Below are 14,285 nucleotides of genomic sequence, written 5' to 3'. Positions count from 1 at the left end.
TCGCCTCTCAGCTCAATCCCCTACAATAGATGGTATGATGATGAGTGTAAGGCATTACGTTGTCAACTCAGATTTGAGACTAAGCATCATTTTTCGAGCGAGATGGAGACAATACGTGAATATCGTCATTTGATCTGCTAGAAGAATCAATCTTTCGTTTGCTAGAAAGAGGAGTTACTAATGTTTAGCAACAACTCTAAGGACTCTTGTGAAAGTTTGTCGAGAGACTAGTCCCCTCTCCTCTGACTGACACCAAACTTTGGCACTCTTATACATACATACATACTATATGACATTTCCCCTCAGCCACCACCTGACCTCTGATAGCTACCCCATCTCACCTCTTGCGCATCGTTCACCACCAGTCACATCAGACACATAGCTCTGAAGCTACGTACGGCTAAGCCAAAGATTATGAGAGACTACGTACTGAGTACATCGCATATGGAATAAGTACTTTGGTCTTGATCTTAGCAAAGCTTTTTAACGGAATGGTCTGTACCGGTTTCCCTTCACACCTGGACCCTTAACACCATGACTACCATTCACAATGCAGGCGATCCCATGAGCAGGGAAAGCTATAGGGTCATTATCATTTGGCAGGTCATGTCCAAAATCTGTGCCTTACAGCTCAATACATAGGTTAGCTAGTTAGCAGAGCTCCACGGACTTAGAGCCAATAGACAGGTAGGCTTCCACACTGATCATGCGACTCTAGATCACATCCTCACATACTGAGGTATCATTGAGGAGGCCAGAGCATGGAGATAGAGGGTGTTGTTTTGCGGATTTTCTCAAGGCTTTTGATACAGTGCCAAGAGCTTGCCTTATCATACGCTTGCGGGATCTAGGGTACAGTCCAAATATTATTTGGGCAGTCATGTCACTTTATGAGAGGGTACCAGGTTAGGGTTTGAGTGGCTATAGGATAGATTGGGGAGATCAAGATCCACCATTGGGCTTAAATAGGGTTGTGCATTATCACCAACTGTGTTTGTTCTCTACATCGACATGCTTGAGACCTTCATCGAGACACTAGAAGAAGTAGACTCATCTTGCCGGCTCTGTGATTCGGATTATCCTCTATGTAGGCGATGTGGTCTTATTCTCCTCTTCACCCGAGGGCCTCCAATGACACTTGAAACGCACTCCATACTTTCTACGAGACACATGATTTGAATTTCAACCTTGGTTAAATGAAGGTTATGATCTTCAATACATTCGGGGGAGTCACGCACAAAGAGTTGTTCACCCTTGACGGATTACCGATGGAGGTCATTGCACCTACACATATTTGGGCATTGTTTTGTGTCATCCAATTTTCATGATGAGACCAAAGATGTAGGCACGGTTGAGCAAGGGTTATGTTGCGCTTGCTAGGCTTGAGTGACAATGCTTTCATTCTTAGTTCCAGGATCCCCCAATGAAGTCTCTTCTCTTTGATTCTTTGGTACGTCCAGCAGACATGTGCATTGTGTGGTAGTCCATGCTGGGGGCCAGAGCTATCAGAGGTGGACTGGGCTCCAGACTCCAGTGGAGAGACTCCAAGTTCTCTTATTAGTGTGAATGATCCGTAGTAAGTGTCAATTCCACACTAGATCATTTTGGTTTAGTTCGGGGTCCCCCCACTCACTGGCAGTATCAAGATGACCAAAAGAAGCAGGCAGTCATCGATGAATTAAAAAGATAAGATCCTAACCCCCCAAATTGGGAGTTCAGTTTGGATTACATGAAAGAGCGCATGGAGGTCCTCTTGAAGCATCATAGGTCAACCTTGCATACTTCCATCACAAAAGGGAAGACTAAACCCAGCTGGGCAGACAAAGCTAACTGGAAGTTTTTCAAGAAGCAGTACAAGGACCATCCCAAACTGTTCGAGGGTCTGAGGAGGGCTATGAGGAGACGGCTGGACTCCGTAGGTACTTTGCACTTTGGTGCAGGCGGACAGTTGGCGTTCTTCTTTCTTTCTCAACCCCTTACCCTCTCTCAGCTTGTTTCATCATTGAATCCTTCTCAGCCCTCTCTCATCCCCTTTTGCGCTTTGTCAACGTTCTCTCAGCCCTCCCTCCCATCCCTTTCAGAGTCTCCTTCTCAGCCCTCTATGCTCTAAGATCCGTTTTGACTCTACCCCCTTTCATTCTTGGCCCTCCCTCTTGAGTGTCAGCCCCCTCTCATCCCCTTTCTCCACCCCCTCTCATCCTCTTTCTCCGCCCCCTCATCCTTTTCTACATGTCATATGGATATTTCCTCTCCCCTTCCCCTTTTTTTTCAACTTTAAAAAATAATAATTTTTAGAAGCTCGCACCTTAAAATTTCAGAAATAAAAGGGGAGAGGAAATATAGTTTCTAGAACCTTGCACCTTAAATTTTCAGAAATATTTTTTTTTCGAAGTTCACATGTCACGGGGACATGAATTTTTTTGTGCAAATAAACCCGGGGACATTGAAAACCTAGGAGTAGGGTCTAAATCCCTAGGTGCACCCACTAGGCCCAAATGGTAGGGCCAAGGCAAGGTTTAGAGGGGTCAAAAAGTTGGGTCTAAGGGGAACCAAAGTGTGTCGTTGGTAAGGGTTTAGAGGCTTTAATGAGCCACGTGGCAGTCCCATGTGTGCATGTGGTTCCAAGTGTTGACTTTCTTTCTCTAGTTTGGATCTCCTCTCTCTATCCTTGCACCTTGGATTGTGGTATGTGATCACGTACGACGCCTTTCTTTCCCCTTGTGGGCATTGTCATGAAAATCAAGGCTGCTGGCATGCTTTCAAAAGCTGTATGGGTATTTTGCATGAATCCCAAGGCACTTTGAATAGCCGTACGGGCTGAATGGACCTTTCAGGCGAGTTGTGTGCAGAGCTATTGCTGATTGTACAGCTGACTGCATGCCACCCGAGGTGATTTCAGGCTGTACAGAATTTGTGGCACGCATTTCAAGGCAGCGTTGGCACACATTTTGATGCAGATTCTCTCTCTCTCTCTCTCTCTCTCTCTCTCTCTTGCCCATTTGTTGAGGCTCATTGCTGGCTGTACGGTCGCTTTCTCTTGCCCATGATCCTCCTGCACTCTCTCTTCCTCTCTCTCCTAGCTGCGCATTTCTCTTACTAGCCTTTGCTTTGTGGATCTGCTGCCCTCTGGATGTGTTCTAACCCGAAAGAGAGCACCTAGTACTGGATAGATGCCATTCGGAGCGGGTTCAAGCTCATTTGCTTCTATTTCTTCATTTGCTCGTGACTGAGGGTCAACTATGCGCTGCTGGGGGCCTGGACAGAGGATAGGTGCGAGGGTAGAGCTCGCCCATTTCTCTTGCTAACCTTTGCTTTGTGGATCTGCTGCCCTTTGGAGGTGTTCTAACCCGAAAGAGATAACTTGGTACTGGATAGATGCCATTTAGAGCGGGTTCAAGCTCATTTGCTGCTATTTCTTCATTTGCTCGTGACTGAGGGTCGATTGTGCGCTGTTGGGGGCCTGGACAGAGGATACGTGCGAGGGCAGAGCTCGCCCCTCTTCCAAGGATAGCGAGCATGGTTATTATGACCCTCAATTTGGTTTTTATTTGTCTTTTTTGAAGATTTTTGTTGTTCTTTTGCTGTTGGAAGCTCCATCTTGGCCATTCAGGCTGTGGATAGACACCTAGTTACATAGGGCGTGCCTAGATTTGTGCTAGAGGGACAACGTTGTGGATTTCTTACTGCTTTGAGGTCACGTGTGCAGTTTTATATCTATGTGTTGCAATGCCATCATGAGAGGCTGGACATTGGCTCGTGGGACTGCCAAACCCTTTGGAGCAAGCTGGATGCCTTGTGCCTGGACAGCTTTGCAGTGGACACAAATAGTCTACCCTTGCCTTGGCAGATGGGTTCTATGTGCACTAGGGATTGGATGCATTTTGAAGCCAGGAATTGGGTTATACAGTGGAATTGCCAGTGAGGCAGAGTGCAAGGGGCGAGCCCTTGTTGTACGAACAGATTCCATTGCCAGAAGTATTGAATAAATACCGAAAGGGGCACCAAAGCATTTGCCAATCGGTGTCTCTCGTGTATTGTTCTGAGCAGGGGCAGCCTCTTTTTCAGTGTGTTTGAAGTTGTTTTCTAAGTGGTTTTCATCTAATGAAAGTGGCTGGAAATGTTATATTGGTTGTAATTGATGTGGATACCCAGTCAGTAGTAGTTCACTGCCCTTTAGCTTGCCAGAAACTGGTTCCATCACACCTAACACACCTCGAAAGCTATGCGCCTAAAGACTTGTACAACAATGGTGTAAGTGGGAGTCTTTTTTCTAGAGAACAACAAAGGGACATGAGAAGTCTGCCCTTCTCATTATCCTAACCCTACAGTTTTGATATTCCATGTATTCACTGCATTCCCATTTTTTTCTACATGAAAGTATGAAACTAAAGTACATAGCCATGTTGAATGCTATTTTGTGTGGCATATTCTCTGACAATCAACCATTGGTGCATGCACACATAATTCTCCATTATTATTTTGATCAGGTGTGAAAACATGTACAATGGATTTCTTGCCTCTGTTAAGATTCGGCTTGTCTTGCCCTCACACTGAGAAGCATGGGTTTATCCTGCTTCTGCCTCCTGGCTGTGCATTGTTGACATCTTTTTCATTATATTCTTTGTTGGTTTTCGGATGGTATATGATGTCGGAAGATGTTGACTAAGTTTTATGAATACGGTTCTGTTACAATATTTATCTGTGATCCAGGTCCTGGTTTTTGCCTTTTTGTTGCATGGTATAAGACTCAAATTTTGTTGATTCATGAGGTTTAACTATATGGTCATGTTTTCTGCAGGTTTTGCGAGTATCATATGAGAAAAACCACAAATTACGCTTACAAGAGATGCAAGATTCAAAGGAAGACACTTCTGACTTGACAAATATAAATATCGCACTAGCTCCTAGGGGCTTTAAGAGGAAACAGTCATTGTCTTCAGAAGGCATCCTTGAATCTGCCAAATTAGAAATCAAAAGGAGTAAATTGCATTCTCAGCAGAACGTTTTAAGTAATCAAGCTAATAGCTCATGTAGAGAAGAAGAGTTGGGATCCATAGAAAAATCTGAGAAGGAAATGTCTGAGGAAGCTGATGATGGTAGAAATGAATCAGAGGCAGGTTTTGTCAATCATGTCAATGTTGTTAGGAAATTCAGACCGCTAAGGAAAAAGAAGTTCCTGTGGACAAGTGCATCAGATAGGTAAGTATCATTATCAGTCTTGATTATTTCATCATGATTACAGTTTATACTTGAGAAATCTAATGCTTTTCACATTGACATATCTGGAATATCATGGCAATAAAAAGTGATGTGTAATCCCCTAACCCTATACTTTGATGCCATAATTTACTGTTGACAGAGTCCTTATTGCTAGATATACAAGACAAAGAGCTATATTAGGTGCTAGATACAATCGTGTGGATTGGAATACAATACAAGGGCTTCCTGCACCACCGGAAACATGCAGAAGAAGAATTGCTATATTGAAGATGGTTCCTGCTGTACGGAAGCTTTTGATGTCGCTCTGTAATGTTCTTGCAGCTCGCTATACAAAGCACCTTTGTTCACAGTCAGGGATAAACTCACTTGGGATTGGTAGACATGGTATTGGATTTAGTTTGCAAGTAGGTGAGGGTTTTGGAGGAAAAGATTTTGCAGACAAGCCATCTGTTGCATGCAACCAAGGTTTTAGCTGGGATGATTTTGAGGATCCTTCACTGTCTGCTGAGTTAGAGGACATAATCCGATGCAAAAATGCATCTCGAGCAAAGCTGTTGAAGAAAATAGCAGGATCTTCTCAAGTAGGTCACAGTAGTTTGAAGCGTGCTGGTCAAATTCAACCTGGGTCTATGGCCTCTAACAAGACTGGTGACCTTCAAAGAGATAAACTTGGAGAGACTGAGGATGTCACTCCTATGAATGTTACCAGTGAAGGAGTTGGAGACGATGTCTCACAATGTGCTGATTTGTTGGTGTCAAGTAGTTCAACTAATGAGCCACTCTCTTTAAGTCTCAAGAGCGTGGCAAATCCTAGGACAAGACCAAATCGTGCTCATGTGCGTAAGACATTGCAGAGGGCAACTACTCCGGCAGAGGTTGGCAGCACAGACCTTGTGCAGAAGTCTGTTGGTGCTGCAATGGCTGTGGAGCTCATTAAGTTGGTTTTTTTAAACTCAGCAGTGGAGTCAGAAGTGTCCAAAGTATTGGTAGATGCACTGCGCCGTTGCAAGGAATCTGATATTTTTACTGCTTTCAGATTTCTGAAGGACCAGGGCATGGTGGTATGCAATCTTTCTCTTCTCATTCTTCCATGCTTTTGCAATCCATTTTTAATTACATAGTGATCAGCTTATTGCAAACTTGTTCTCTGTACTTTATGTCCATGTCAATGCTTTGGTGATGTGAGATTTGTCCTTATGTAGGATTCAAACAACAAAAAAACTAATATTTTTCCTTCGTATGAATGCTTGTTATAGTTTGTTTCATGTTTTATGCAGGCAATTGGTCATGATTCCCATGATTTTGTGCTGTCTCCGAAATTCTATCAAAATTCCGGAGCTTCTCCTTTTAGCCCTTCCACTTGTGATGAGTCCTTGAGTTTTGAAGCTTGGCTCAAAGAGATGGCAGCAGAGTTAGAGCGAGATTGGGTGGTTCTGAAGCATGAGCAAGAGTGGGGTGCATTATCCCACCTATTTGCTTTAGTATTGTCAAGGCAGCTTGCAATTGCACCCTTTATGCCGGATAGAGGATTTGGGGAAAAAGACCAAGAGGATCTTGTACAAAAGCGCAAGAGAGAGATGTCCAGTGGCACAGAAGATCCTCGTGTTGTGAAACCCAAGTATGGAGCTGCCTCTATGGAATGCGGATTTGGTCAACGTCGAGAAAGAGGATTTCCTGGTATTCAAGTTAAGGTGCACCTTGAGACAATGTCTTTGGAGAGAATGCTTGGTTTGGAGTCTCTAGAAAACTCCTGCTTCAATTCTTTTTCTGGCAATACTTCATCTGCTCTCGAGGCAATGGGAGTTGCAACAAGTGTGGACTTGATCGGGGTTCCTTCTGATCGGGGTTTGGAGGCTCTACCTACCCTTAATAAGGATATTTCCAAGTCGAAGTTTTGTCTAACAGAAGCTTCAGAGGAGACAAAAGATTTTCCTGAGGCCCATGGGTTTCAGTTGAAAATGCGAGACTCTTCTTTGTTAAATGCGGTTTGGGAGGCAGTTTCAAGGGCAGGAGATGAAGGATTACAGATGGATGATGTTGGAGGATTAACTGGAGGTGATGGTAAGCTTCTAACAATTATGCATGGTAATAAATGCACACTCTCATTTTCTGGGTACTATCTTTGTCTTAGGCCTCATTTCATTTATCATTTTTTTAAATTAAAAAAAAAACTCTATATGGAAAATCCTAGTCATATCAAAGCTCATCGTCATTGGATTTATTAGTTTAAAAAAGAAACAAAACTCTACATGGGAAATTGAGTAGTATCAAAGCACACCCGCATAAGTCTCACTGACTCATTCTATAAGAGATGTTGAATATGGTTGTCTTAGGCTTTTCATGTTCGGAAAATTGATGAACGATGGAGTTCGTTCATTAAATTGGGTTAGGATTATTTTCAAGATAAAAGAGAGTGGTAGGTAAACTTTAGGTCTTAGGTTAGGACATCCATGATGTTATGTCATGGACAAGGGTTGGAGATTTTTAAGTGGCCACGTGATTTGGCAAGCCCCCACATACATCCAGCATGGATTGAGGGGATGGTTGCCCATGGTACCAAATCCACTGGTCTATTTTATTGGCCTTGCATGTGTCACATAGGCATGCACTCACCATCTCACTCACTCTATGGCAGCTGATCAGATGCAAATATTGTACCTATGGCATTTGTTTAATGCACTTTGATTTGGCACATTGTGTAAGTGCGCCGCATAAGATGGTGCTGAAGTGCCCTGGCTTCTGTGAGAAGTCACCAAGAAGTTTCTGAGGGAGCTTCTCAACTCCTCAGCAAGGATTTGCTATCTGTGAGGTTCATTGTGTGTTTGCAGTCAGCTGCTGCACTTCCAGCTGTATGCTTTCACTCTCTCTCTCTCTCTCTATATATATATATATATATATATATATGCATGCATTGTAGGCCATCAAGGTCTAGGTACAAGTACTTTGTACTTGTATGTTTTTATTTATCTAAGACTTTGACGTGACGGCTGTTCTACTTCGACTCTTTCGTACCTGCACTCTCTCTCTCTTCTCTCCGATCCTACAGTGGTATCAGAAGAGCCTTTGTGCCATAAAGATGCTTTTGACAGCAAAGAGTGGATGGATGCAATGAAAGCTGAGTTACAATCTATTGCCAAAAATGACACATGGGAATTAGTAGATCTCCCACCTGGCAAGCATGCCATTGAAACGTAGTGGGTCTACAAATTAAAAAGGAAATCTGATGGCAGCATAGATCGATACAAAGCCCGTCTTGTTGCAAAAGGGTATGCCCAACAACAAGGCATTGACTTTGAGGAGACATTTGCTCCCACATCTAGGATTACTACCATTCGATGTGTCATTGCCATTGCAGCCCATCATCATTGGAAAGTGCACCAACTTGACATCAAGACCGCTTTTCTTCATGGGGATCTGCAGGAAGAAGTCTATGTCACACAACCTCCTGGCTTTGAGGTTGTTAATTCTGAAAATAAGGTATGCCGGCTTAGAAAAGTCCTTTATGGTTTGAAGCAAGCACCCAGGGCATGGTATGCCAAAATTCATGCACACTTACTATCCCTTGGTTTTGAGAATAGTCCCACAGAACCCACCCTTTATGTCCATGGGAGTGGATCTCATTTTTTAGTGCTGATTTTATATGTGGATGATATGCTCATAACGGGCCCCGATACTCAGCAAATTGCAGCTTTCAAGGCTGATTTACAGCAGATTTTTGACATGTCAGACATGGGACGGCTCCATTATTATTTGGGCATTTAGTTTGCTCAGGTTGAGGGGGGTATCATGATGTCTGAGTCCAAGTATATTGGACAGCTCCTTGATCGTTTTCAGTTTGAGGATTGCAAGCCAATCTCTACTCCAGTGGACCTTGGCTTCAAATTCTCAGCTCATGATGGGAGCCCACCATGTAATATCACTCTTTATCAGCAGGCTGTTGGATGCCTTATTTATTTATGTCACACCAGACCTGACTTGCAGTGTGCAGTATCTCAGCTCAGCAGATTCATGCACGTGCCCAGTTCACAGCATTGGCAGGCAGTGAAGAGAGTCTTCAGATATCTGAGAGGCACTCAGGATTTAGCCCTCTTCTATGGTGATCAGGGTTCACTTACCATGCATGCTTACACGGATAGTGACTGGGCAGGATGTTCCGACACCAGAGTGTCACATACTGGCAATTGTTTTTTGCTTGGCAATTCATGTATCTCTTGGCTCAGGAAGAAGCAACCAACAGTTGCCACGTCTAGCTGTGAGGCTGAGTACAGGGCAGCTTTCACCGCTACAGTAGAGTGTGTTTGGCTTCGACAATTACTTACAGATCTTGGTATTTGCCAGCCATTCTCCACTGATGTCTACACTGACAGCCAGAGTGCTTTGGCCATTGCGCGTAACCCAGTGTTTCATGCGCGTACCAAGCATATTGAAGTTCACTATCATTATGTTCGGGAGCGGTTGTCAGCAGGAGACATAGAGTTGTCCTATCTTCCCACAGAGGACAACATCACAGATATGTTTACAAAGGCACTTCCTCGTCCCAAGCTCGAAGTCTTCTGACAGGCTTTACACTTGGTTCCCTTTGTTACATGATCTGACATTCCTTGTACATTCATAGGTGGCTATATCCTTTTGGATGAACATGTGCCACCATGACCAGAAACTACCAGGTATTCTGAGACGTTTCCAGAGTACTTCAGCCCATCCCATGGGGTTTGTAGGCCATCTTCTGGTGGTTCTAGTGATGCCCTATAGGCCATGGTATTTGCCTTGTAGGCATAAGTGTAGGCACTTATAGTGTTAGTGCCTTTTAGGCCACATAGGACACTTAGTCCTATGTGACACCTAGGACACTTAGTCCTAGGTCTAGGTACAAGTACTTTGTACTTGTATGTTTTTATTTATCTAAGACTTTGACGTGACGGCTGTTCTACTTCGACTCTTTCGTACCTGCACTCTCTCTCTCTTCTCTCCGATCCTACATGCATGCATGCATGTATGTATGTATGTGTGTATGTATCCTGATCAAATAAGGCTTGCACAATTTCATAAAAGGTCCTTTACAGATGCATTCAACCTTTTTCACCCTCCAGATTCTAATTTTTAGCTTTGTCTAAAAGGTTATACTCCTCCATAGAGAGGGAAGTTGCCTCTGTTGTAGGGATTTTAGCAAAAGAGCTCCGCTGAAAAAAATGGATTTACTTGTCACAAAATGAAAGAAATCACGGGAGGCCTGCTAGACTGCCGTGCTCGCCACACATAGATAGGAGAATAGTTGCATGCACGCGGGCACACACACATGCACCAACGCGTACACACATGCATGCATGCATGCACATACATAGATACATTTCTAGGCCATTGCTCAGATGAAGTCTTCAAGTTGGTTCAGATTTTTGCATCCAGGATGTTTTATCTTGGGATTAAGAAGATTTTAAGAAGATTTTAGTGAGTGAAAGTTCTCCAATCCCCTTAACTAGATATGAAGAATCGTTGGCAGAAGAAACTGACTTGTCAAACGGTGCACTAGATAACTTATCAAAGAATGATTTATGTGCTGTGATATGGTTGGCAGCACCGCTATCAAAATACCATGTCTAAGCTGTTTCATTCATGCCGAAAATACGTGACTTCCAAGAAACATCATAGCTGCAAGTAAAGAAGGTCCAATCATGCTCAACAAAATGTATCATCGGAACCTACATTATGAGCTGAGCCTGAAACTACCATATCAGACTCTTTCTTCTTCTCTTGTGCAAGCCTCTTGGGGCATTCACTGATGTGATGACCAAGTTTTTTGCAATAATGGCACTTGACTTTCTTGAAAGGCTTTGAGGCATCCTTTTTAATTTTCCCACCTGCATGTGAATGTCCAGGACCACTGCTAGAGGCATGACTTGGCTGAACTTTCTTTTTGCCCTTATCCTTTGCTGGAAAAGCATGCTCCCAATGTTGAGAACGTGAAGCCATATTCTTTCGTGTCTGCTCCTCCTACAACAAGAGTGCTACCAAATCTTGAAAAGTGAGGCGATTCTGATTCCCTCACATTGAAAGGTTGAGAGACATATGGAAAGAAAGATAAGACTCCGGCAAGGAGTTCAAAGTAATGGTAACAAGCTGTGAGTCTAGAATGACCTCATCAATGTTCAAGAGTTGCTTTAGCAAATCTTGAATCCTGGTAACATGTTTCTGCATAGAGTCACCCTCAAACTTCTTGGTGTTCAGTGAAATAAAAAACAAGATTTGAGCATTACATGTATCCCACCTCCTTTGCTCAGGACTAATGCCTACAGGTGCCTGTCCTACCAGGGCCGCTTGTTGTCCCTATTGCCGGCGACTTGCACCACCACCATGACTCCCCTCTTCTTGTGAGAGAAAAGCATCCTCTTCTTTTCGTTTCACTGTCAGAAACTCTAGGAGATTTCAGCTTAGTTGTAGAGGTTGCAGGCCCTCTAGGTCTCCTCATCGGGACGGCTTTCACATTTCTGCAGATGTGCACAAAAGGTTTTGGAGGAGACATTGGAAATCCCTCAAGAATAGAAAAATCACTCTTTTCTTTTGGCTTTCTATTCATGGAGGGATTGCGGTGAACTTGTGGAGGTCGAGGTTCAGGGCTAACCCTACATGTCCTCATTGCCATTTTGCGATTGAGACTGTTCAGCATTGTCTTTGGGGGTGTAGACAAGTGAGGACGATCTAGAAGGGTGTTGCAAGGATATTATGTATTTTCCATACTTCACCCTTCTTTATAACCTGGGGTTCAGTGGCCTGGATCTCTCTTACGGGGCCTCAGGTCTTTTTCGAGGGACATGACTCAGATGGGGCTTTTTTGGTTTGCCGACACTTAGTATAGTCATGTTTCCTATAGGATGTTGCTTTTACTTCTTTCAGAGCTGCACATGCTTTGGTAGACACATCATGGGAGATTCTGGCTAGTATTGCAGCTTGGCATATTTGGAGAGGCAGATGTACAGAGACATTGGATGGATCCCAGGTTCACCCCTCTCAGACATTGGCCAGTATTTGGACTGATACTATACATACCTTGATGGCCATTTGGGCGAGTATGTAGGGGTCATCAAGAGCAGCCTCTGCTAGGAGGAACACTTTCTTCAAAGTTTGGAGGGGATCTCCTTTCTTCTCTGATTCCATCTCAGGGTTGACTCGGCATTTTCAGCCTAACTCAACCTCTAACTGAGGTTAGGGATAAAAGATCTTAATAAAGGAGAAACGTGTCTAGCCCCTTATCACATAACATTGGCCACTGCCTTAGGAAATATAAATAGTTCTAACACCTGAGAGTATGTCCGATTGGTGTGAGATACGTTTTGCCTTCATGAGTTATTGTGACCATATATCTTCTAATGTTGTAGAAATGTATCTCGAGGGAATGCTTTCTCCTCATGGCGGGATTTGAAGAAAGAGCCCTCTGCGTTGAAGACTTGAAAGGAGAGCTCCTTCTAGAGCCCGATGAATTTGGTAACTTTTGAAAGCTTCAGACTTTGAATAAGAGAGCGAATTATTTGGAATGGGAAGCACAATCTTACTTGGGACAATAGTGGCTCAGGGTTGCTTGGCTCTAGCTCGAGTCTGATTGGGGTCTACGGTTGGGTGTTGGCGCACTTGATTGATTCAAATGTGTCCTAGTGTTTGAGTACTAACTTGTGGATGCTTTGCAAGTTCACTTGGAGATATTGTTGATCCTAGATCTCCCAGATTAGAGGTGTCTAACCTTGAGGGGGTGTTTTTGAAGGCTAGCGTGTCAACTTGTCTCCCTGATGTACCCATGAGGCTCGTGAGGAGTTGAAGGAGTAATCCACCCTCTCGGCCTTCGTCACTTAAAGCGTTGGACTTATCCACAATCCATGATGAACTAGGCTTTTCTCCTGGAGCCTCTCAACGGAGCCAATGTCTCCAAGGGGTGCAAAAAACCAAGTGGGGAGCCAAATACACCAGGCTTTGCTGAAATAGTGCCTGTGCTATCTTCAACAAAGTAAGCCATTAAAAGTTGCAATAGCAGCAAGAAAGGGGGGGAAAAGAAGGGGAAGGGAAGCAATGCAAAGAAAGGCAAAAGCGAGATGGGCAAGCAGATGCAGAAGGAGTAGTGCTCCATAGGCAGCTCATCATCCCTCATTCCAAGCTTGAGTATGAAGCAAAACACTGAAAAGCTCTATAGTCCTTTTTGAACGCATGATGATTGGGTTCCACCCCCTTGCACCAGGCTTATCATTATCTACTCATGTTATTCATATATTTGCCTTAGGCTGGCCATTGTTCTTTAAATATTTTCTAGCGTTGAACATTGTAAAACCCTATTCCTCGAATTTGTGTCCATACTTTGTTTTTGTCATATTTTTTAATACTTTCAAGCTGAAAATAAACTTACCATAAATATAAATATCAAAGCGTTGTAGTGTCATTTCATCCTTTGGTGCTAAATTTTTTGTACAAGATTCCAAAATTGTAACATTGCAGTCTTTATTCCTGAATGTGTGTATGTGAATATAGGGAAGATGGAGGGTAGATAGTCTACTTTGTTGTGTTCAAAAGATTCTGAAGGTTCTCTTTAGAGGCCTTTTTGCTTGAGAAGGAAAATGAAGACTAACGCTTTCAGGAAGAGGTGATGATGTAGTGAAATTGAGCTTAATGGCATCAAATATTGAGGAGAGCAGATCTTTGTTGATATTGTTTGCAAGTAGTGTAGATTAAGGTGTTTGAAGTGCTAGCTTTAATAATGAGTAAGTCAGTTTATAGTAAGTATTTTATGGACAGCTGTGGATAGCAACGAGGAGAAGGCTTAGGCAAGAAAGGTAGACCATAGTATTTCTGTGAATTTGTAAGGTATATAGCAAGAATGCCCTACAGGTACATTGAGCTCTTTGCCATTGATGTTTGTACAGAACACGAAAGGACACAAATCGCGGAAGAATATGCGGAAGCATTGCAATCATACGGACTTGCAAGAGAGGTAAGCCTAGCTGTATTCCATGAAAGAGCCTATGAAACCATATGCAGCTAAGTTCTCCTTAAACAATTATCTGATTCTCTCTCTCTCTCGCACGCATGCT

General features: G+C 43.3%; 1 protein-coding gene across 1 annotated transcript in view; it reads left to right on the top strand.

Moving 5' to 3' along the window:
• Nucleotides 1-14,285, top strand: part of LOC147899512 (B-block binding subunit of TFIIIC) — a 131,156-nt gene that overhangs the window by 53,922 nt on the left and 62,949 nt on the right. Inside the window, exons 11-14 of the mRNA XM_087377855.1 lie at nt 4,799-5,199; nt 5,360-6,281; nt 6,498-7,281; nt 14,118-14,185. Of these exons, the coding sequence (XP_087233981.1) occupies nt 4,799-5,199; nt 5,360-6,281; nt 6,498-7,281; nt 14,118-14,185 (2,175 nt within the window). The remainder of the gene's footprint in view (nt 1-4,798; nt 5,200-5,359; nt 6,282-6,497; nt 7,282-14,117; nt 14,186-14,285) is intronic.

The sequence above is a fragment of the Dipteris shenzhenensis genome, chromosome 8, assembly GCF_047967505.1.
Source record: "Dipteris shenzhenensis isolate YYH24624 ecotype China chromosome 8, Dip_SZ_1.0, whole genome shotgun sequence".
Classification (NCBI taxonomy): domain Eukaryota; kingdom Viridiplantae; phylum Streptophyta; class Polypodiopsida; order Gleicheniales; family Dipteridaceae; genus Dipteris; species Dipteris shenzhenensis.
This window is presented reverse-complemented; position numbering and strand designations above follow the sequence as displayed.